This window comes from Cannabis sativa, chromosome X, assembly GCF_029168945.1.
Source record: "Cannabis sativa cultivar Pink pepper isolate KNU-18-1 chromosome X, ASM2916894v1, whole genome shotgun sequence".
In the NCBI taxonomy this organism is placed as follows: domain Eukaryota; kingdom Viridiplantae; phylum Streptophyta; class Magnoliopsida; order Rosales; family Cannabaceae; genus Cannabis; species Cannabis sativa.
Genome location: NC_083610.1, coordinates 5,414,602 through 5,437,853, shown reverse-complemented (window position 1 = coordinate 5,437,853; position 23,252 = coordinate 5,414,602). Strand labels below are relative to the sequence as shown.

At 23.7% G+C, this 23,252-nt stretch overlaps 1 protein-coding gene across 1 annotated transcript; it reads left to right on the top strand.

The window, feature by feature from the left end:
* The first annotated feature begins 10,276 nt into the window (after positions 1–10,276).
* Positions 10,277–11,737, top strand: LOC115706418 (protein BIG GRAIN 1-like B). The gene has a single exon (XM_030634068.2). It carries the CDS (start codon positions 10,436–10,438, stop codon positions 11,591–11,593), a length of 1,158 nt encoding a protein of 385 aa, XP_030489928.2. The 5' UTR covers positions 10,277–10,435; the 3' UTR covers positions 11,594–11,737.
* Positions 11,738–23,252: the final 11,515 nt, after the last annotated feature.

The window sequence follows — 23,252 nt, the reverse complement described above, 5'->3', positions numbered from 1 at the left end:
AAACTTTAAAGAAATAGAACCCAACTCAGACAAGAGTTTCTTACAATCCCAAGCAACCCTCCCAAAGGTGGATGGCATTTGTGTAGTGCTGCTTATACCTTGAACAACCAACAAAGAGTCGGTTTCAAGGGACACATTATGCCAACGGTTGCCTTTTATCCAACTTAGTGCCTCCTTGATTCCACAAATTTCTGCAATTTCAAGAAAAATATTGCCAAAATCGCATTTGGAACCAGCTTCAATGATTCTACCTTCACTGTTCCTTGCTATGAAACCTTATTAATATAATGGTTTATATGCAATTAATATAATATGTACTATGTTGCATCGTACATTAATTACGAAATTATTTGTTTTCTAATTTATAAATATATATCTATATGTTATTAAATCTACTTTTATATCAATTAATAATAATAATGTTATTACTTTTGTAATTGATTGATGTATATCCATTTAATTAATATTAATTTATATATATTTTGTATATACAATATAAATATACAAGATCAATATAAAATAAACTATCATAAATTAAAAATATATATAATTCACAGCTGGAAATTAAGAAAGACTGTATCTATACATAAATATAAATACTTATTAAATATCATGACCTAATAGTATAAATTTTATCTATTATTCTTAAAAAAAAAAACTGTATAACTCCCTATTTATTTTAGCATATAAGATCTTTCTTATTTTTTTTTATCATAATTTGCTATATATATGTTGTAATTATTTAAAATTAAATTTATTTGTAATTTTTTTAAAAAATTTGAATGTTATATACAGGCCATTACTCCTAATGTGAGACGAAGCGGCCGCTTAGGCCCCCGACAAAAAAATAATTAAAACAAGAGTTAGTTATTAACAACTTTGGAGGCGAAGAGTTCAAATTTCAACATCTCCATCTTTTATATGCAGAAGTCTCAATTTTTATTTTTGACTAAAAAAAATCACAGAGAGCCGACCTTGAGAGTATATATTTTCATGGGTAGTTAGGTTTTACTATTTTGGTTGATTTTGTGTATGTGGACGGTCTCGACTCGATCGTTACTTATAGTATTAGGTTTTGATTGTTGTTTAGTTTTAATTGTGCAAATGAAAACCTTTGTGTTTTTTAGCATAATTTTTATACTGTTAAGTATGTAAGTGAGTTGATTAAGTAGAGCATTAAAGTTCGTTTTGGTTGTTTAGGTAGCAAGAAAATATCTTCAAAAGATGTACATGTAAACAATTGATAATATTTCCAGGTCTGAGCTTGTTTTAACTTTTGTTGTTGGGAGTTGTTTAATTTAGTGAGAATTCTTCCCCTTTCATCAAATAAAAAAAGTTCAATCAATTATTTATTATGCATATAAAATAAGCAATCATGCACAAAATATTTAAATTTTATTTTTAATATTAAAAACTATTTTAATTTTTTAAAAAGTAAAGAATAGTCCTAAAATGTTTTATTTTATTTTTCTGTGATAAAATAACTAAAAATGTTATACATTATTTATTCAAATTTTACAAAACAAATTAATTAAAATCTTAAAATCACCTAAACTAACATTAAAATTAAAGGAATATATTTTATTTAATAAAAATATTAGTTTTAATTAAAAAAGAACATTGCTATTGAGTTGTCCAACACCTTTTATAAGTTACATCTTACAATTAATTAATAATATTTGTTATTTTCTTAAATTACATAAAATTTAATACTTAATTATACTAATAATAATATAATATTAAATAAAATATTACACATCAATAATATTTTTTAAAAATTTAAATTATATATCAAACATTAAAAATTAATTATTTACGATATTCTCAAGAAAGTGGTAATGAGAATAAACATAAAACACGTGGCGAGATTTGATAGGAGAAGAGAAAGAGAGGTGTTCCTAAGTGGGAAGCTAATAAATGATTGAGGATGACACGTGTACGTTATGCTGCAAAAAATAGTGCCCTCCCGTGGCCACACGTGTCAGTAAGTGCAGTTAATGGTTCACGTGCCAGTGCGTGGTCCCCACGCTCTCCCTCTCACGGAACCATCTCTATTGGGTCCCACACACTTCACACATCTGCATCTCCTTTTAATATTATATATATATATTTATTATATTAATTAGTATTTTTTTTCCCGAACTTTAACATGAACAAAATTATGCTCTCTAAATTTTTTTAGCCGTTAAAAATTATCCCTAAACTATTGAGATTATTAGATTTAAGGATTTTTATCTAATTTTAGTAAAGAAAATCTAACATAGATGAAAATTTAAAAACATGATTTAGTACATATCACAGTTTGAGGGGTATAATTTGATAAATATCAAAGTTTGTGGAACATGGTTTAGTACATAAACAATCACTGAAACAGTAAAATTGAATGAAATTAGACAAAAATCCTTAAATTTAACAATCTTAATAATTCAGGAGGAATTTTTAACGGCAAAAAAAGTTTAGGATACATGATTTAGTATATGTCAAAGTTCGGAAAAAAAAATACTAATCAACCTATTTATTATTACAAAATTCTAAATATTATTAATAGTTATATATTCACTGAGAAAATAACAATTCTTAAAAAAGATAAAAGAAAAATAATAATGGGTAAGTTTAATGTAAATCACTTTAATAGTAAGCACGTTTAATTGAAATAGAATAATTAATATAAAAATAAATTAGTTTAAAATATAAAATAATCGAAAAGAATATATTTTATTTTGTCATTTACTAAACATCGGAAAAAAAAAAATTAGAATCATTTTATTTTATTTACAAAACTAAAAAATGTAAATAAAATACTTTAATTTGACTATAAATGGTCATTGTTAGAAATACAATGTAATTGACTTATGCATAAATAGACTCCCTTTTATTTTTTATATCGTAAACTTGATGTATTCTATCTTCTAATCGAATCTTGCTAAAACTTCAAGTGCTTGAACTCCCTTCAATCTCCTCGAAGAGTGCTTGCTTCCTCCCGAGGCAAGACTTGAAAAGCAATCTCCCGAAAGTTTTGTAAAACCTTCTCCTGAAGGTAGCTTTGTTATTCTTCTTCTTTGTAGGTTGAATACAGACTCAAGACAATACAAAATACCAATAAACAGAGTAAGAGTCAAACAAACTCTTCTCTACAAAACAAAGACTCTCTTTTCTAAAGATATGAGTGAAATACAAAGATACAAAAGAGGTACAAGACCTAGCTGCTATAAGTGTATTTATAATAATATACACCTTATTGACAGCTCACACACACAAGACCATAACGGCCACTAGACAATTCTCTAAAATAGATCTTCAATCAGTCCAGGAATTTCTAATTCTATACCTACAGAATTGTGAGTAGTAAGTACGAATTTCCTTTTATAGAAAAGTAAAATTTTGCTCTAGTTTTATCCTCAAAAAATATGATCAAACAAAATAGGAAACTCATACAAGATCAAAATATCACATCATGGATAGCTAGATAGAAAAAAATTAAGTAACCAAACTTACTATTTTTATCTTATTTTTCATAAATAGAAAAGCTATATACAACTTTCATTCCAAAAATAAATTGATTAACATAAAAGTCAAATACAAAATATAGAAACTAATTTAATTACCACAGCCAAAATTAAACAATAAATAATAAATATTTCTATCACATTAAAGATGTCAAAAATGGAATTAACAAATATATTAATATATATATATACATATTATCAGTAGTTAATTTTTATTTTTTTTATCATTTTTATTAAAAAAAAACCAAGCCATAATATACATAGGTGAAAAAAAGGAGTTTGTACCATAAAAATCTATAAATACACTACATAATTCCATTTTAATAATTTTTATGTTTCATAAAATATATATATCTTTAATTATATTAGTAATTTTTTTTTAAAAAAAATATACTTATTAAATAAAAATAAATTATATTTAAATATTATAACAAAAAAAATTATGAAATTTTATTAGAGAAAAAAATAAAAAGAAAATTATACATAAATCCTAGCAGAAATGACTTATTAAATCAATCAATCAAGCACTAATTAACTATATTTTTATTGAATAAATTTAATATCATTTTTCTTCCATCAAAATATATTTTTCAAATTCCATAAATATTTGTTTAAATAGATAGGTAATGATTATTTGACAAATATATTTGTATATGGTACTGCATCATTTCAAAACTATTGACAAAAGTTACATCATTATATAATTATCTTCAATATTTTTCATACAAATTATATCAGTAGTACTACATATACATAAATATCATTTTTTTTTGTGATAAATATCAATTGTGAGAAATCTGATAATCAGTGATTAATATTATAATTCTTAACACATGAATAATATTGAAATTCTCCCAGCCATATGTATTTTCTTTTTCTTTTGTATAATTGTTTAATTGTTTCATTTAATTTTTGTTTGAATATTAATTGCTGGTGTAATATTATCATAATTAATAATTGAAACTAGTATGTAAAGTATATAATTAAAGATTGTAGACTTGTCTTCCTATTGATATAACAGTACTAATTAACTTTAATTATTTTGAAGATTAATAAAATCAAAAAGCATACGTTTACATTAATAAATTAATGCATATATATATATATATAATACATATAATATAGAGTGTGTGCAATTAAACTCAAAAAATTAGACAAAAAAAAAATCCCTAAAATGTATCTTAATTTTTTGATCTAATTAATCCCATTTAGTTGTATTTTGTACTTCAATCAGTCGTTGTATATAATTTCATTGCTATATTGAGTTATAACTTGTTGTCTACATATATAAATATGTATATTAATTTGCTTAAATTATAAATTTTCAATTTCATATAGTACTTATAAATTATATAAATGGAATAAGTATTAAGTACGTACAATCATAGTTATCTGATAATTAATAATTAATAATCATCATATGAGATTTTCAAGTTACGTACGTACGTACGTAAATAATATTTAAAAATCAGTGAAATTATATTTCATGCATAAATATATATAGATCATTAATTTTTATTTATTTATTTTTTTTTTAAAAAAAGCAACGTAAAAAAAAATTATTTGGACCTCACAAATTTATAAATACATCTCATTTCAATAATTTTTATCTATATTATTACATAAAATATATATCTTTATTAATTATTATATTAGTTTATTTTTTAATTTTTTTTATTCCAATTCATATTCTTAAAAAAATCTAACTATAGAAAAAATTATATTTTAAATATTATAACAAAGAAATTAAAATAAAAAAAATATTATAAACATTATACATGATTAATTTAAAAAAATATAAAAATAAAATAAGTATTACAATTAGCACAAAATAATGTAAGAAATTTTTTTTAAAAATATTAAGAGTGATTTTTAAAAATTATTTAAGCCTAACATTTTATTTTATTTTTTTTTTTGAAAATTAAGCTTAACATTAAAATGGATGGTCTCCAATTCTGAACACAGCACCAAACATGGCCCTACCAAATAATAAATCACTCTCCAAAGATCCATTGACATCAGATTTGGAAAGTACATCTTTAGGATTATTATTGTCTAACCACTGTTGGAATATGAAAATAATAATTAATCAATGTATATATATGAACTTATTATAATCTTTATAAAAATAAATAAATAAATAGGGTTACAAAAATCCTTCAATTTTGGGTTTCAAAAATCAGTACGTACCCACCATGTCTTGGATTGGATGATCACAAAAAAATTCTATATTTTTGAGGAAAAAAACATGCATGTGATGTTGGCAAGGATTATGGGGGCAAAGGGGCAAACCCTATAGTTTTGGTAATATATTTTTATATATATATATATATATATTTATATATATACATTTATATGAGTTTTGGGGGGCAAAGTGGTAGGGTTGCTTTGGATCTTTGATGTAATTCCAAAACCCAAATCCTTTTCAGACTTAATAATGTTGTTTCCATTATAGGGAAATTCTTAAAAATATAATTTATTTATGTTTTATTTATAATTTTATTGTAAAATTTTTATTTATAAAAATATATTTTATGCAGTAAAAAAAAATGACTGATGCATTAATTTATTATAAAAAAAATATATAATTTGAGAAATTAAAAATATATATGTGGCTATTTTAATGTGGTTTGCACTAAACAATCATCACGTTTGTTAAAATTAAACTTAGCAGAAGAACTAATAAGTTAAACAAACAATTAATCATAGGACACAAATATACATAAATCATAGTTTCGGAAGCAAAAACCCTAAAAGAAACCTGGTCCTCTATATATAAATGGGGATAAATATATATAATGTTATTACATATCCTTCTCACCTTAGACCTTGCTATATATATAATATATATATATAGATGAATATGTATGTATAAATATAGTTAAATGTTAGATCAGAAACCGTGTTTTGAGTTATGCTCAGTCTTTAACATTCTGGGACTTTCACTGCCATATATTAATAAACTTTAATTATTAAGCTTTTATTCTTCTTAGAGACATATAATAATTAATATATCCAGCTAGCTATGTAGTACTATGATATATGTAATTAAATGTGTTCATTATTATTTGGCTACTAGATCTTATTACGATTTAATATAGTGCTTCATCATGTTACGAAAATAAAAGATAAAAATTTGGATTTCTCACTGTGTACAATCTATGTGTTGCACTAAAAAGAAAAATCACATTTAAAAAAATTAAATTTTTTTTCAATTAATTAAATAATAAAAAAGCCCCCATAAAATAATTATAATTTTTAATTAAGTAAATATAAATATCTTTTATAATAATTAATTAAGCTCGTAGAATAAAAATCTTAATTTAACTTTCGATTTTAGATAAATACCTAATTATATTTTAATTCAAAGTCAAAATTGAGTTTGTTCTTAATTAATTAATGAGTAATTTATACTTATGTTTAACTTCTGGTTTCAAATAAATACTTAAGTTTATTTTTTCACAGTAATAATACAATTATATATATTTTTGGAACTTTCGTAAGTATCAAATCAATATCAACATTTTATTTTCTTATTAATATATTTAAATGAATTTTTAAGTAAAAAATAAAATTTAATGACCTGAACTAATCATGGATTGTCATATAGTCATTGACTTGACATTTAAAGGTCAGATACCTACTGAAGTTTTAATAATATAATTTTTAAGCATTATTATCGTTAAAAATTAAACTTAATTAAGGCTAATTAGCAATTTTTTCCCCTAAACTTTGACATGTACTAAATCATGCCCTTGAATTTTTTTGGCCGTTAAAAATTCCCCCTGAACTATTAAGATTGTTAAATTTAAGGACTTTTGTCTAATTTTAGTAAAAAAATTCTAACATGGATAAAAGTTTAGGGGGCATGATTTAGTACATATCAAAGTTTGAGAGGCATAATTTAGTAGATATTAAAGTCTTGGGAGCATGTTTTAGTACATAAACAATCACTGAAACAGTAAAATTGAATGAAATTAGACAAAAGTCCTTAAATCTAACAATCTCAATAGTTCAGGAAGAATTTTTAACGGCTAAAAAGGTTCAGGAGTATGATTTGATGTATGTCAAAGTTTAGGAAAAATTACTAATTAGCCCTTAATTAAATACATTTATCTACAATTGAAAATTAAATTGAGATATTTACACTATAAATTACTATTAATTAATTATAATTATACGTATATATGTCCATTATAGACATGCATGCATGTGATCAGATCAATGCTTTATAATTTTTCTTTATTTTTTTTTTATCAAAATGTAAAAAATAAAAATAAATCATATATAGTTAGAGAGAGACAGAAAGGCTCCTCTGTTTAAATTGTTCATGATTAAAGCTAAAAAGAAATAATTATAAATTTTTAAGGCTCCCTTGGATTTATAAGTTATTTACCCCAAAGGTTAAAAACAATTAATATATAAAAGAAGGGATATATAATTAATTACTGTCATTAATTTCTACATTTCGATCCTTTTTTTTTTTGGTAATAGAGCTTGATCAATATCTACCTTTTTTATTATTTATTTATGTATTAAACTTGAATTCAACTATTGTTTCAAAATTCAAATATTCATAATAACATATTATATGTTTGGTCTTTTTTAGAAGATCTAGCAACTTTTTGGTAAAATGTTTTCTTTGTATTTTGTAAAATAGTCTGCGAATAGTATCACTCATTATTATTTAGCTTGAGATTTATGTTCTAATTATGATGATCGTAATTTTTTGGAGTCTACTATTTACAAGATGTTTATTCAACTTGTTTGGTTAATCTTTGATCAATTGAATAAAATTATTTTTTTAAAAAAAAATAAATAAATAATAGCTTTGAAAGCCGCTCAAATTAAATTAGTAGTTTGTGTACCTAACAAACTTAATTATATATCGTACATGATTAATTAAATAAGTTTGTTGTATATAATATTCATTTAATTTCTATATACAATTAATTAAATATTGCCAGTATATACTCTAAAAGCTATACTAATTTATCATTATTGTTATATATATTTCAAAAAAAAAAAGTTAATTTACCACGCGTATAAGAAAAAATAATCGTGAGTGTAACAAAATATATGAATTATATTTTCTGCATGATAAACTATTTGAAGTTTTTTGAAAATTTATAATAAGTGGTCCTAAATAATTATTATTACGTACACGATCATAAAAAAATTAACTAAGAAACTCTTTTTTTAGTATGCTGAAACAGATAAGAGGAGCCTACTACTAATTGGACCCTTTATTTTATTAAATGACAAAATAAACTTTATATTTTTCAAAATGGTAAAAATAAGATCTTGAGCTTAATTTTTAATAAATTTACTTTTTAATATAACCAACTATAGGATAATTTTGATACAAAAAATGTAACCAGTTTTATCATAACATCTATAGATTAGATTATTATTAAGTTTTATTTTGATAAAAAATTAAAGCATTGTTCTATTTGTATAATTTTAAAAAGTAAAAAGTCTATTTTATTATTTAAGAAAATAAAGAATCTAATTAATAATTTTTGTAAAAACACAAAGTTGAATCGAAGATGATATTTATTCTAAATTTTTTAATATATATATACATAGTATATTATTTGTTTTGGAAATAATAATGGTCTTTTATTGACGAACGAACAATTTCAATTTGATCGAATGTAATGTCCAATCCATTATTTATTATAATTACTTTAGGACAAAGATAACAAAAAAAAGAGAGAGATATTGTTGGAGAATTAATATATATGTAATAATATATAAATGTTGATTCACTTATTCTAATTATTATTAAATTTCCCCATAACTCAAGGTTACCCTAATTTATAAATTTTGGATAAGGTTTCAATGAAAAAACAATTAAAATAACATAATTTTAAATAAAAAAACTCTATTAAAAAATAAAAATCGTTATGAAACAATCCTTAAAAATGTGAGATAAACACAATATATTATTGTACATATTCAAGACTTTGTGAAGAAAAAAAATTATTTACAAATCTAATATTATAATAAAAAATGTATAAATTAACAATAATAATCATAGCTCGAGAATTTCTGGTTCGGCATCCATAACATTATTTTAATTTATTTAATATCACGTGTAAATTTTTTAAAAATTTCAAATAATTTACAGTGTTAAAAATAAAATTTAACAGCTACTTACCATTTATTATGCAGCAAAATATTTAAACGCTAAAAATTTACAAATATCTATATCTTATATAATTATAAAAAAAAAATTAAAAATTGTTTTAAATTTCAAAATAAATAAAAATATATATACTATATAGACGCATAACAATTTTCTTTAAAAAAAAAAAAGTAGCACATTTAATAACATCTTCAATTTCTTCCACCAATAAAATTCATCAACTGAATTTAATATGAAAAATAAGTGTTGAATTCGTAAATTTAAAAATAGAATTAAAAAAAAAAGGTAAAATTCCTCTGTGACTAATTAATGCCCTTAACTCGAGCTAGTTCCGAATCTCATGCCGACATTTGGACCACCTATTATTACAGACTCCACACATATTCCCATACACCTTAACCACACCCAATAAAAACCCAACTAAAAAATCGGTTTAAAATTCGAAACTTTAACTTCAGGGACTAAAACTCAATTTCCCATAAAACCAGGGGTATAATTATAGAAACAAAATCCACGTCAGCAGATTACAACCTGGCTCCTACTCCAGCTAGGATTGAAATGCACGCGCGTGATTAGACACTCTCTCTCACTTTCTCTCTCTATAAAAGCTCTCTCTCTCTCTCCCCTTCGTTTCACCAGCGTGCAGTTTAGTTCTCATTAGCCTTTCTCTCTCTAAAATCACTTCGCTCTCTCTATATATAGATATATATATACAGAACATAATCATCGAGCTTTTCTTTCATTCCCAAGACTAAAAAATCGAATCTTTACTACATATATGTATGAAATGTATAGATACAGAGAAAAAACTCCATCTTTCTCATCGACTCTTCTGGAAAAAATCTACCGTTCGATCGACGAAGGTAATAATACAACGATGGCCGAAACAACGAAATCAGATAATCAGCATTTGAAGTTTTACAGAGAAACAACAATGGCGGCGAGAAAACAGAGCAAAGTGAAAATTTACAGAGCCGGTGAAAACGAAGAAGATGAAATGGATAGGTTGAGGAGAGCTTGTTTAATCGATAAATGGATTGGGAAAAAAGTTGGAAATAATCGAAGAAGAGATTACAACGAGTGTTCTGAATTTGAAGATGGGATTTTTTTCAGTTCAACTTCGAGTTCTTCCGATTCAAGCTCCGGTGGTTTTTCTTCCTCTGATTCTGATTCAATTTACTTTAATGCCCCTGCCAGGTCAGCATCGAACTCTTTCCCGGGCCCAGCACTACCAAAACCGGTTCGAATTACAGAGAAGAATAAAACGACGACGTTTTACGAAACTTCTAAACTCGAAAACGACGACGTTTTGATTAAGTCAAAGTCAAGAGCTTTAAGGATTTACAGTAATCTGAAAAAAGTGAAGCAACCCATTTCGCCGGGAGGAAAGTTAGCCACTTTCATCAACTCTCTCTTCACTTCCGGCAACGGAAAGAAGAGTTCATCAAAATCCGTACAACAAACCCATGAAACGACGCCGTGTTCTTCGGCTTCATCGTTTTCAAGGTCGTGTCTGAGCAAGAATTCTTCGGCGAGTAGAAGAGAGAAGAGATCGGTCCGGTTCTGCCCTGACGAAGATATCCGTAAAAAAAAAGACGAAAATTTCCCGGCGGTTCGAGTACCGACGGCGTGGAAGATCGGACCTTCGCCGGCGCCGGTGGAGAAAAGTCGACGAGTTGTTAGTGACGTGGCAAAAGAGTTTCTTAAAGAGTACAGACAAAATCAACAAAAGGGTTTTAAAAACGACAATGTTAAGAGAGGAAACGATGTCGTTTTGGTTAGTTCCGGTGAAGAAAATGACGGCGGCGCCGCCTTTGACGACGGAGCAAGTTGTTCAAGTTCGGATCTTTTTGAGCTTGATCATTTGGAAGAGCTTCCTGTGTATGAAACTACTCGTGTTAATAATAAAAATCGAGTCATTTCTTTTGGCCGATAATTAATTAAGTAATTAAATTATAATTATTATTAAAATTAATTATGTTGATTTTTAAATTAATAATGTTATTTATGGTATAGAGTATATATAGAGAATATAGACAGATTGTTGTTGTTCTATAAATAAATTTTAGTTTTGGTTTCACTCCTTTTATTTGTCTTGTCTTTATATTTTATTTTATTTTTTGTATATAAATGGTATTGATTTTGTGTTAACACAATATGACAAAATTCATTATTGATATTTATTTATGTTTATAAATATAGTTTGTTTTGGATACAAAATTTATATGCAAATTACATTAATAATATAGTTATAGTATATTATATTTCATATATTATATAGCATCTAAATATGTTGTTGTATAGAGATATGTTGTGAAATGATTACAATCATGGGTTATGAAGCATAGAAGTCCAAAATGGTGGCTAATGTTTTGAATTAAAATATATATATTTCTTGAAAATTATTAAAAAATAAAATATTATTGATACTTAATTTTTTTATTATTATTAATGTAATTAAGTGTCAAGTTTTATATAAATTTAAAAAATAATTTTTAAAAAATATCGTAATAATTATAAAACATCACTTATACAAAATACTAGATACGTCCAATATTAATTCTATTTTCCTTTTTATGTGGTCAAATTAAATAACTGAATTTACAAAATTTTAACATTTTATCTTATATAATGTATTTTTTTAAAAAATACCATTTATTATAGTTGAAAGAAAACTATATTATAGTTAAAATTTATGTAAATATATACTAATGGAATATTTTTAAAATATGTATTCTATTAAAAGGCTAAATTACATATATAAAATATAAAAAATTTATATAGTAGACTTTCGTTTTGGTAGATCTTTTTAATTTATCTATTTTGGTATCACAAAAAAATTTAGTCTAATTTTTATTTTCATGATCGTGTACCTTGTAGTTATTTAGAGCTACTTATAAATTTTGAAAAATTATAAATAGTTTACAGTACTAAAAATTAAGTTTTACTAGTTACCTACTATGAGTATAAGGGAAAAATAATTGTGCTAATAATAAAATATGTAAATCTTATTTTTAATATTATTATAAACTATTTATTATTTTTTTTTTTTTTGAGAATTTACAAGTGGTCTTAAAAAATTATAAGTAAGCAATTATAAATATATACAACGATATTATATTATTATTTGTATAATTAAATAATTTTTTTATATATATTAATTTAATAATTATTATAAAAAATTATTAATTGTAAACTAGTCTACTTGTATTATTTTTTTTTTCATATCAATGACCCTCTTAAGTATCATTTTTTATTTGTTTTGGTATCTAAGAAGTATTTTGATTTATTATTTCTTTCGTAATCGTGTATGTTGTAATTATTTAGAATATTTTTAAATTTTTCAAAAAATTTAAATAATTTAAAATACAAAAAATAAAGTTTAAATATTATATTACATAAGTGACTATTATTTATTATTTGCATGATAATTTATAGCTTTTTAAATTTTATTTTCCGGTATACTATAAACTATTTATTATTGTTTGCGTGGTTCTAAAAACTACAAATTAAGCATATGTGATCACTTAAAAGTTTTTCTGAATATCTAAATAGCCTTTTAAGTATGGGTGTATAGTACCATACATTTTTTCTAATATTACTTTGTTGAATAAGAAAGAGTGTATTGCAGTACTTGATATAATTCTCTCATTAATTAATTATATATGTATATATAGGTGTATATATATGAGTATGGGTGTAGTTGTAGTCTTGTAGATGGAGATGTTCAAAAGAGAGAGAAGAAAAGGAAAAAGTGAGTAAAGAGTGAGTGAGAGAGTAGTTTTGATATCTGAAAAAGAAAGAAAGAAAGATTTAAAAGAGAGATAGAATCCAGTGGGGATTCGTTAAGTGTTGATATTTCATCTAATTAAAAATGTAACATTCATATCAATACACACTCACTCACACAATTATATATATGTGAAAAAGAAAGAAAGAAAGAAAGAAAATGAAATATTCGAGATCGTAATGACAAGCAAAGAAGATGATGATCATGATCATAGATCTTAGATCTTAGATCATAAAAAGATTATATAAATTATTATATAAATATTTGGAATTTTATTTGGTAGGGTCTATTTTAAGGTATATGGGCTTGAGATAAAATTAAATTTGAGGCCTTTTACTTCTTTATTTAAAATTACCATTATATTAAATACTATTTTATTATTATTTAATATTTTATCTATATACTGGTAATTTTTTTTTACAATTTTAATGCTCTGAGCGTGTGGAGGCCTAAAGTATACAACTGGCTCGTCTCATCTCAGGTCGACCCTCAATATATAGGACATGTTTTTTTAAGTATTTTTTAAAAAATAAAATTAGACCTCTCGATCATTATAAATGATATATTTTCTCCGGTAATAATGATAAGTCAATTATAACAGTTAGATTCTGGCCAAAAACTCACCTAGTTATATTATGAGCTGCAAATTTTTTACACGAGTAGCATGAGTAGAAGTATTTCTATTTTTTGATAAGTAGGTAAAATATAATTTAATTTTTAACTATTAAAAATTTTCAAATAATTTACACTGAATATTAATCTAAAATAATTTATTTATTAGCATATAAAGTAAGTTTCAAAAAACGTTATTTTCATATTTAATTTCAACACATCAATAATTTTTTTCAATGCCGAAATTTATTATTTCACAAAGCATAATAAGTTGTTTTAAAGTTTGTATTTAAAATTAAAATTAAATTAGTTAAAATTTTATAAAAATTAGTTATTCTTACCAACGAAAATGAATTGTATTATACATATGCCATCCCCTTTCGATTGGATCAAACTGAATTGTGATGTTCGTGTGTAGATGAAAGATATATGTTTAGCGATTGTTGCTCGTAAGTCGTAACCACTTTGGTGAGGTGGTCTGGGTGATGACTTATAAGAGATTATGTTTCATTGACCTCTTTTGCGGCGAGGCTGCGACTTGTTGTTTGGCTCTAGATACGGTGGTGGAGCGGGCCACCATTTTGTAATTGTGGAAAGCGTCGATGTCTAGTGTAGTTATTAACACTCTTAATGGTGTTTGTGCTAAATGAGAGATTGATAACTATGTTAACTATTGTAAAAGACTTTCCTCTTCTTTTATTGGTTGTATTTTTTCTAAGATTGTAAGAACTTATAATGTTTTGCCTATAATGTAGTAAAATAAGGGTTTATCTACACGAGGATTAGTATTCTATACCAAAAAATATTTTATATAATGACCGTGAGGTTTAATTTATTTTATCAATAATACAAAAAAGAGTAGACTAAGTGTATACGTACATTTTATATTAATTAATTTTTAACCTTATTTTAATCAAACAAATTCTAAGTTCTGGGGTAGATCACTATTAATATATTAATATATAATAAGACAAATAATTATGACTTTTTAATTAGCTTCACAAAATAATCTCAACCAATTTTGTGATCCTAGAAAATAAATAATTGAAGTAGATACATATATATAATAGAATATTATTATTGAACACCAGTAATGTTCAATATCTTTTATAGGTAGGGCTTTAATTGGTTATCGATATTCTCTAAAATATATTTTATTAAGTTATATGAAATTCACTACTTAATTACACCAATAACAATAAAATACCAAAAAAAATAATATAAATACCAAATGAACTACACCCCCTTCTTTCTTATTAATTAGTTAAGAGCCTCATTTATTTTTCTTAAAGTACAATAATTATTTTATAATTTTCTGGCATTAAAAATTTTTGTGACCTGATTTTTGGTTGAGAGAGCTTTCATTAGAATCTTGTTTGCTAACTACCTATATATATATAGGTTTGCATGTATATATATAATACAGGTCTATCCAATGTACATATTATATTTATTTGGGTGTTTAAATAGATTCGAATTTAATTATAAGGAAATAAATTATTGGATTCGTAGCTAAATCATAATTAATTTCAATTGATAAATTTTCAATTAGACATTCAAGCTAAAAAATATTGTAATAGTTTAGGAAAAAATAAACCTTACAAATTTATGAAAAATCAATTATATTTCTTACAATAAAATTTCACTAGAAATAATTAAATTATAATAAAAAGCATCATTATATACTTTTTTTATCGTTAAAAATTAATTGTAAAAATTACAATTTATTAGTATTAATTCATCAACATCATATTATGTCATCATTAAATTATAAATCATGAAATGACAATCTATTATATTGTTAATAGAGTAAAACTAAACTAGTAATATAATTTGAAAATCAATAATATTACATATTTAATCTTTTCTATGATTAAAGTAAAATTTATAAACATATATATCTATCAGTAAAAAAAATAGTTTTGTGACTCATCATTTTATTTGTGAGAGAGAAAATATGAAATAAATATATTGGGATAGCTAAAAATTTGAAGTGATGCTGTAAATACTCAAAATTTACTCATAAAAAATGTATTATAACATGTGTTATATTATAATCATGAATTATTATTCCTTTTTTAAAAGGGGAAAGTTCATTGAGGGCAAATCTAGGTTACATATAAGTTCAAAATCCAAAGATTAATTAAAAGTTCAATATTAACTGATTAATATTTAAAGAATGGTAATTTGGTGGATGGGTCCGCCCTAAAATTTAGTAGACCATAAAAAAAAATTCAGGCCCTTATTTAAAAAACATATAGTATTTTTCAAAATCAATAAAAAAATATACATATTTTAAAAGAGGATTTCTTTTGGCTTCTGAATTAGGCACAGGTCTAGCCCACCTATGCTTAAGGCAGGGCAAGTACCAATTACTAATTAATCTGTGTAAAATTATTCCTGAAAAAAATGTGTAAAATTAACAATTTACTTTTAGTTTCTTGTATATTAAGGTAGTTATTCTTTTACATTTATTTACTTACTTTATTAAAATTAAAAAAAGAGAGAAAACTAATTTTTTTATTAAAAATATCATTAAGGGTAATGAATTTTATTTATTTTTATTTTATTTTTTAATATTAAATATATAATGAGAATTTTATCCTTTATAAATATGTCTTACAAAATAACTACAAACTATAATTTAACTCAAAAGGGTAATTTAGTCAATTTAAATATTTTGATTAGGTTTTCTCGTAAAGTAAAAAAGATAAATCATTATTATTTCATTTCTAAATAATTTTAGTAAACAACATATTACAAATATTTATTCTGATTATTTTTTAATTATTATATTATATTTTTCCATTAATTTATTTGAATTCTGAATATACTATATAGTAAGTAGTAAGTGTACAGCTTCGAACATATTCATTATCCTTAATTAATTCTATATCAACTAATATATATTTTTATGTGTTAATTTGGGGTTGGTAGGTATGGTATATGGAGATTATTATTATTCTAATTTTATTATATGTATTTATAAACTAATAACAAGATTTGAATTCCACATGCAATTAATTGTATGTCTTAAAAAATTAAATTTAATTAAAAATAAAATAAATGATTGATTGAGAATATATATGTTAATAATTAAGATACTATACGTGAAATTTTTCTGGTACGAAAAAGAATCTCACACCATGTGCATCCTTGAATATTATTATCCCAATCATCAAACCTTTTCTTATATGAATAAATATTTCCTTTAAAAAAATTAAAAAATTATAAATAATTCAAGTATATAAATTTGTAACACACTATTTCAATTTTGGTATCTACATATTAATTATATGAGATTTTTTTTATAAAAATTTGTAATAAGCTGAGTAAATGTCTCATATAATATGCCATGTGAAAAAAATTACGGTATAAATACTTAAATTTAATTTCAAGTTGTAAATAAATATTTAAATTTAATTTTAGACGGCAATAATACCTAAGTTATAATTATGTAAGTACTTAATTATTAAGTGTCAAGTAAATTGTGACAGTCTCTGATTGATTCAGGTCATTAATTTTTTTTATTTAAAAATTAATTTATTAGAATATATATAAATCTATTTTTTTACGGAATAAATCTAATTTATTAGAATATATATTAAAAAAAAGTTTTAACCATTTTTCAGAAATTAATTAATATTAAAAGACGTAAATAATACTTATATAAAAAATAATATCTCTATAGCTATTACATATTTTAATTTAATAATTATAGTATATAAAATATAAAACTGCTAATTATTTATATAAAATGAACATTACTAGTGTTTGATAATTAATAATTTTAATTTTTAGTCTCATAACCTATTTATCATTAATTAATTAAGATACAAAGTGAGATCTTTATGCTTTTTATAAAAGTAAAATTATATTAAAGAGTTTAATGTGGAATTAGGACATATATTAAAAGGTATAATTAATTAATTAATTAATTAAATGTAATTTATGCCACTTATAGTAATGATCGGTTTTTCTACTTTTAGTACAATTAGTCCACAATTATAAAGTGGAAATAATTAAATATTATCAAGCTATGCTAATTAATGCTTAATTAATATCTTGGGTTTCATTACTTATATTTTAAATAATGTAAGCTGTGTTTTAATCTTGCTTTCCTATCAAGACTGATTATTTTTTTTTTTGTTGAATGCATGTGTGGCTTTTCATTATTTTATTATTATTAATTCAATGTAGGAAATGATTTATTTAGGATTAGGGTGAGTTTTTATGGGGATTGGAGTTGGATAATAATAGCCAAATTGAGAAACGAAAACAAGAAATAAGATTGATATATAGAGATAAGACTTAATTAGGTTCTTGGTGATTTTTAATGAAATTTTTGTATCATATATATATATGGGTGAAGCCACATAGAGCTTAAGTAGGGGGACCATCGTCTCACTTTAAATTTGACTCGATTTTAAATTATTTAGGGTTTAGACACTTCATAAAAAGTGCTATATAGGCATGGATTTTTTAATTACTAAAATTGTGATAATAAAATTATTTTCTATCGCTTATTAACTCAGTATTATTAGGGTTTAAGAACTACTAGAAGAGCATATTTATCTTACCTCAAAGTATTATTTATCTTAATCAAGACTATAGTTGGTGCTGGTAATTAAAATCTTATCACTTGAGAAAGATTTTTAGTAAGCAAAATATAACAACATGGGAAGCTTTACAATAACCTTTTGCAACAGCTATAAGTGTTTTTTAAGCAATCAGGTGGAGTCGTTTAAGCCTTCCTAAACATAGATTTATGCTTTGACAGGCAATAAACTCCCACTTGTTGACTATAAGCAAGCAAGGGATGCTTTGATTGTGAACGCGGCCATTGCAGCTTCTATGAATGGCGTTTGGCTCAACCGAAATAAGTGTATTCTTGAAGATTATTCTTATATGGTGGTGTGTATGTAGTGAAGACAATCAAACAAATTCTTTAGTGTAGAATTATTAATGTGAGACACTGCCCTACATGGAATAAATAGTAAAATATTGAGCCACGTATAAGAATATGAGTTACTCCACTTATTAACAATTAGTTTTGAGATGGAACTCATGATTCTCAACATAATATCAAAGTCATATCTCTTGCAGACAGGTAATCCTCTCGATCTGCAAATATACAGATAGCTAGTACCCTCTATAAGAACATATAGAGTAGACATCTTCACTTATTATCAATTAAATTTAAGATAGAACTTGATAAGTCTCAGGGTAAATACATTTGGACTCTGTATTTTGTAAAGGTTATCAATTGAATTTTCTGTTTTATTAAATGACAAAATAGACCCTATATTTTTTAAAATAGTAAAAATAGAACCATAAGCTCAATTTTCAAAAAAAAAATATATTTTTTAATATAACCAACTTTAAGACAAATTCTAACACGAACAAATCTAGAAAATGTAATCAGTTTTGTCATAACATCTCTATATTATTATTAAGTTTTATTTTGACAAAAAATCAGTTCAGTGTCATATTTGTACAATTTTAGAAAATACATAGTTCATTTTGTTATTTAACAAAACAGAGGGTCCAATTAGTAATTTTTGTAAAACACAAGGTCCAAAATAATATTTACCCTTCTCAATAAGAATATATAGTGCAAAATTAAAAGAGGTTGATCAATGAATTTTTTTTTCTTTGATAAAAAAAAATTTATTGTCTATCTCTATATAACATAAATTATATTTTTTTCTAAAATAAATTACTTTCTTATATAATATAAGTCCATATATACTTAATGAAATTGGTGTGCATTATTACCCATATTCAAATCTCTCTTACCCTAATGTGAAAATATACATATATATATATTATGATTTTTTTACACCAGAAAAAATTCATATTCATCTATTAAATTATACAAAAAAAACAAAAAAAGAAAAAGTTATGAATTCATTAATCTACTTTTAATTATTTTTTTCTGAAAAATATTAATAATTAAAACCCAAACACATCATTCAAGTTACATATATATAAAATGTAATTAAGCCTATATGATTAGGATTAGGGTTAGGGTTCAGTATATGAACACTGTAATTACTAATATCGATATATATAATTAATGTGGCCTTTTACCAGCCGAAATAGGAAGACTTTTGAGAACAACTAATGTGCCTCGAACACACTTATAATACCAACTCAATATTTAATTTATATAAATATGTATTAATTAAACAAGTATTTTTATAGGTAACATTTTATAATTGGTAGCGATATTTTTTAAAAATTAATTTTTTAAGTTATATAGGATTCAATACTTAATCATATTAATAGTTGTATATGAAACTAAAATATTATACATCAATAATATCTTTTAACAATTCTCTAATTAATTAAACATGTTTGACATTATTTCTTTTAAAAAAAAACATGCATGACATATAATAAATAAAATAAATAAATAAACACATGCTAAAGAAGAGATCATTTTTGTTAGAGTAGACTTAATGATAATGTCCAATCAATTTAATTAGATTATTAATTAGCTATAATATGTCGAACCCACTTAAAAGAAAAAGTAACTTTTAAAAAAAATATATAAGAACTTTCACTATATTGCACTACTATAATTAGGTATTTTTACATTTCTATCTATTTTGGCATTCGAAAAAAAAAATAATCTATTTATTTTAATGATATGGTAAGTTATAATTTTTTAGAGTCTCATGTGTAAACTTTTAAAAAACTCTAAGTAATTTACAATATCGAAAAATAAGATTTACATATTTTATTACTCGTGAGATTATTTTTCTTATACATGATATAAGTAATTATTTAAACTTTATTCTTGACATTGTATAATTTTCTAAAAATCGATCAATAATCTTTTTTTTTTTATCAATAATTTTAAATAGCTACAATATTTTAAAAAGTTATTCTGATGCGGAAACAAATATAAGTTTACAGATTCTACTACAAAAGTTTCCAACAAAATTATTTATTTATAAGTTGTGGTGGATTCTTAACTAATTATTCAATATTAAAAATGTAGTTATATATAGGGTACTAATTACTATTAATAATTTATGATTTCCTAACTGGATGCTTTTAGTTTGAACTATAGTCTCTTAAAGTTAAAATATTTTTTTAGTGAAATAAAAAGTTGATTAATAAAGATGAGGTTAAGATTGAACTAGTATAATTAATTAATTTGTTATTAATTAGGGTTAAAATAATATATTAATCATTTGATTAGCTAATTACATTAATTAATTAAGATAGTGTACAGTAGGTATATTGGTGGGGAAGTTGGTAGTAGCAATTAATTATGATCGATGAGATAAAAGGATATTAATATTAATATTCAATTGTTTTTGTGGTGGGGAGAGATTATAAGAATAAAAATAAGAGCAAACCCTAGCTAATTAATTAACTACCTATATTTAAGCTCTCTATATATATAACACCTAATTTATTAAGTAATTATTATATGAGAGATATCATATTATATATAGTGACAAACTTAAAATTTGGAAGTGGTGTGGTTAATTTGTACGAGATTCTATCTTAAAAAATTAATTGGTTATGAAAAGAATAGTCTATTTATTATTCTATATATGATATTTTATTTTTACACATAGCGATTTGGCGGTAAAGATTAAAATTAAGTCTTTTATTAAAAAACAAAAAAAATTATCGATCAATATTTTTAATAGACAAGAAATTTAAAATCATGGCTATTAAGATTACAAGATTTTATCAATTTTTTTTATTCTTTTTGTAAGTGCATATTTACTCTTATGAATATTTATTATGTACATCATAAAAAAAATATTTATTACATTATATATATTAAGGGATAATAAAAAAAAGAATCTTTTAATATAGACAGTCTTGTGCTATGACTTAAGCTGCCATATGTTAAGATCCCTATTCATATATTAGTAATCTGGAACTAACTCTATTAAGAGTTGCCCACGCTTGCCTCTATACAGGTTCACTCGTGACTATTAATCACTACTAGAAAAATAAATTTTAACTATTTGTATAATTAAGTTCCAGATCTTAAAATCACAACAATGCTCATCATATTGTCTCTTTCTCTCGTTGTCATTGATACTTTTCGTTGCTTAAAAATACTTTTTGTCGATCATCTCTCTCCATCACTCTGTCTCTTCCGTTGATCCCATCGTTCGATCGCATTTTAATATTTATCATTTATACAACTAAAAATATGGTCAAACAACCTAAATAACTTCCCTTTTGCATTTTTTTTTTCTTATTAACATATGCAAGTGATTTTTTTATAACACATAACTTGATCATCCTTAATTAGCATCTTTATTTTCCTTTTCTTTCTTCTTCTTTTTATCAATTTAATTTCTACAATAAAGGGGCAATGTGAAATCTTATCTTCTTTGAAAATGATATATGTATATATTAGTTATAGAGACAACCCATTATAGTGTTTGCATTTTGTGTGACATTATTGTTTTTTGCTACTAATGATTTTGTGGTGTAGTACTATAAATATATATATAAATATATAAATAATAAATGAATGTATTAATTTATATATTTATAATATAGCTATACCACAGCCATATCTTAGTTAAGTAATTAAGAACATTTAATTTGAATAAGAAAGGTAATTAGTGAGCTATTGATAAAAGGAAACCAAACCCTATTGATGTGCCCTTTCAACCTATTATTATAGTAAGTATATAACTACTCAATAAATTTCATCTCTATCTCATTATCCACATATTAGGGTTTTTATAGTTATAGATAGTCCATTAAAAAAAGTGGGGCTAAAAGAAAGAAGAAAAAAAGGTCAAGTAAAATTAATATAGTTTGTTGAGGAAAAAATAATAATAAAAAGTAGGGATTTTTTAATTTTTATACTTCGAAATAATTTTTTTTTTTTTACATTTTTACTGAGTTCTACATAAAAATTTCTATTGCAACTACCGCTACAACCTAAATTGCAACGAAAAATCGTATAGAAATTCCTATTGCAATTAGCGCTGCAACACCACTTTAGAAACCCAAACCGTAAATTTGAAAGGAAAAAAAGATTAAAAAAATAGTATATAATTTTCCTAAAAAAATATTATTAGTACTATAATAGCTTAAATCAAGAGTTCAAAAAAATCATATATAATGCTTTCATACTTTCTTGGATTTTGGATTTTAAAGGACAAATGTTATTTTAAATTTTGTATTTTATAAAAGT

Coding starts and splice junctions, on each gene's coding strand:
- LOC115706418 (XM_030634068.2), top strand. CDS start 10,436: ATGTATGAAATGTATAGATACAGAGAAAAAACTCCATCTTTCTCATCG.